We start from the raw sequence: 2,684 nt of genomic DNA, 5'->3' as shown, positions 1-2,684 counted from the left end.
GGGGGGGGCAGGGGCTCCGCGGGGCGGCTCGCGGGGCGCTTCGTCCGCCGCCGCTCCCGCTGCTGCTGCTGCTGCTGGCGCTGCTGCTGCTGCTGCTGCTGCTGCTGCTGGCGCTGCTGCTGCTGCTGCGCGGCAGCAGCCGCGCATGAGTTCCTCAGCGAAGAGGCGCGGGTTCAAGTCGAAGGCGTCCCACTCGCCCACGCCGTCAGCCACCCCCACAGCCACCATTTGGCCCTTCCCTTTTGCTGCTATGAAGAAGGCGTCGGCCCCGCCAGTTTGCTGCTTCTCCGGGTGCGGCAGCAGAAACACCCCGCACTGCAGCGACACCTGCTGCTGCTGCTGCTGCTGCTGCTGCTGCTGCTGCTGCTGCTGCTGCTGCTGCTGCTGGTGCTGGTGCTGGTGCTGGTGTGCGGCGTGGGAGGGGAGGCGCTCCTGCGGCGGCGCCGCCCCGTCTCCCCCCGCTGCTGCTGCTGCTGCTGCTGCTGCTGCTGCTGCTGCTGAGCCCAGGCCCAGCAGCACGGCGGGGGCGTGCAAACGCGACAGCACGGAGCTGGGGTAGCTGGAGACTGAGAGCGAAATGGCTTCCAGCCGCTTCAAGTCCCGCAGCAAAGCAGCTCCTGCTGCAGCAGCAGCAGCAGGCAGCAGCGAGGAGTGCGAGCGCAGCAGCGGCCCCTCCTGCTGCAGCAGCAGGCAGCAAAACAAAGAACCAAAACAAACTTCTCTGCACAGCTGCCCACGCCGCCCCAACACCCTAAACCCTAAACCCTAAACCCTAAACCCTAAACCCTAGGGCTAGGGAGGAAGGCGAGAGCAGCAAAAGCTGCTTTTGTCGCTCACTAGGCTCTGAAGTTGCTTGAAGTCCTTTGAGACATATAAGGGCCACCAAATGCTGCTTCTGCGGCAGGTGTCTGTACACCTCAGCTCCAGGCTTTCTGCGGAACCCAAGTCGGGGGAAGAAGAAGCAGCCAGGCTGCTGCTGCTGCTGCTGTTGATGCCTGCTGCTGCTGCTGCTGCTGTCGCTGCTGTGCTTGTCGCGGCGCGCGAAGCAGCAGCCACCAAGCTGCTCGTAAACGCACTCCCTTCTGCTGCTGCTGCTGCTGCTGCTGCCGCTGCTGCTGCTGACCCGCTCTGCGGCACCAGCACATTGTTCCAGTTCCCCGTTGCGTCCTGCGCAAACACAGCAGCAGCAGCAGCAGCAGCAGCAGCAGCAGCAGCAGCAGCATTAAAAGCAAGCATCTGCAGCAGCACCAGCCACAAGCTGCAGCAGCTGCAGCAAAGGGGAAGAAAGCTTTGCGCACGTCAACCATGGCAGCTGTTACGCAGCAGCAGCAGCAGCAGCAGCAGCAGCAGCAGGGCCCCTCTCGCGAGCGCGCGCAAACCCCAAACCCCAAACCCTAAACCCTAAACCCTAAACCCTAAACCCTAGGCACCTGGCGGACGGGGAGCGTGCGTTCGAGGCTCCACTGGCCGTCGACGAGGAACTTGATGAGCAGCTGCTGCTGCTGCAGCTGCTGCAGCTGCTGCTGGCTGCAGCGCAGCTCGACTGCGTAGCAGCCGCTGGCTGCTTCGTAAGGCAGCTCTATGCGGGCGGCCCAGGGCGGCTGCGAGAAAGTGCCGGCCACCTGCAGAGCCCAACTGCAGCAAAAGTTTTATTTTAATTCTTTTTAAAAGCCTTCAGAGGCCTTTGCTGCTGCTGCTGCTGCTCTTCTTTTCTAATAACTCATCTGCCTTTTCGGCCTCTTCAAGAGCTGCGCTGCGACCCCTCTTCCAACGCCCCAACTGTACGTACACCTGGGGTGTACGTACACCCCAGGTGTATGTACACCTCAGGTGTATGTACACTTCAGGTGTATGTACACCCCAGGTGTACATACACTTAGGTGTATGTACAGTTCAGGTGTATGTAGGTGTATGTACAGTTCAGGTGTATGTACACTTCAGGTGTATGTACACTTGAGGTGTATGTACACTTGAGGTGTATGTACACTTGAGGCGCACAGAGTTGAGGTGTCGGTACAGCTGAGGTGTACATACACCTGGTGTGTAGGCGGAGTTGCAGTGTACGTGCACTTGAGGTGTACGTACACCCCAGAGGTCCTCACCTGGACACGCCGGCGCGCAGAGCCGGTCCAAACCAGCTTCAGCCGGCCCACGCTTTCTGCTGCTGGAGTTGCTTCTGCTGCTGCTGCTGCTGGCCTTGCTGCTGCTGCTGCTGTCTTTGCTGCTGCTGCTGCTGCTGCTGCTGCTGCGTTGGTGAGGGCCTGTTTGTGGGCAGCTGGGGGAAACTCTTTCAAATCTTTTCTTCTTTTTTCTCTGTTCTCCTGCCGCTGCAAAAAGGCAACGAGACAGAGCGCGTGGGCGTAGAGGGCCCACCTGCGGTCATCTTTGCTGCTTGCTGCTGCTGCTGCTGCTGCTGCTGCTGCTGCGGGCTCTTCTGCTGCTGCTGCTGCTGCTGCTGCTGCTTCGGGCGCCGCTGCTTCTGACCAGCAGGCCGCGGGCAGCGCCGCCTCTTTGCAGAGCTTTTGAGGGAAGGGAGAGGCGGAGAGCAGCTGCCTGCTGCTGCTGCTGCTGCTGCTGCTGCTGCTGCAGCAAGACAGCAGCTCGGCAAAGGCCAGGCGCATGCGCTTCGTGTCCAGCTGCAGCTCCGAAGGGGCCCCCCAGGGGGCCCCCGCCTGGGGCCCCAT

At 61.7% G+C, this 2,684-nt stretch overlaps 1 protein-coding gene across 1 annotated transcript; it reads right to left on the bottom strand.

Moving 5' to 3' along the window:
- On the bottom strand, positions 1-2,684 carry ENH_00010440 (GK19179, related, related; the record flags this gene model as incomplete). The annotated part of the gene is made up of 4 exons (XM_013578802.1): positions 1-751; positions 917-1,167; positions 1,431-1,622; positions 2,103-2,684. Coding segments are annotated over 4 exons (1,776 nt in total), but the record flags the coding sequence as incomplete, so codon positions are not given.

Source organism: Eimeria necatrix, genomic scaffold, assembly GCF_000499385.1.
Source record: "Eimeria necatrix Houghton genomic scaffold, Enh_scaff1308, whole genome shotgun sequence".
Taxonomy (NCBI): domain Eukaryota; phylum Apicomplexa; class Conoidasida; order Eucoccidiorida; family Eimeriidae; genus Eimeria; species Eimeria necatrix.
The sequence above is the reverse complement of the archived record's forward strand: the minus strand, read 5'-3'. Positions and strand labels throughout refer to the sequence as shown.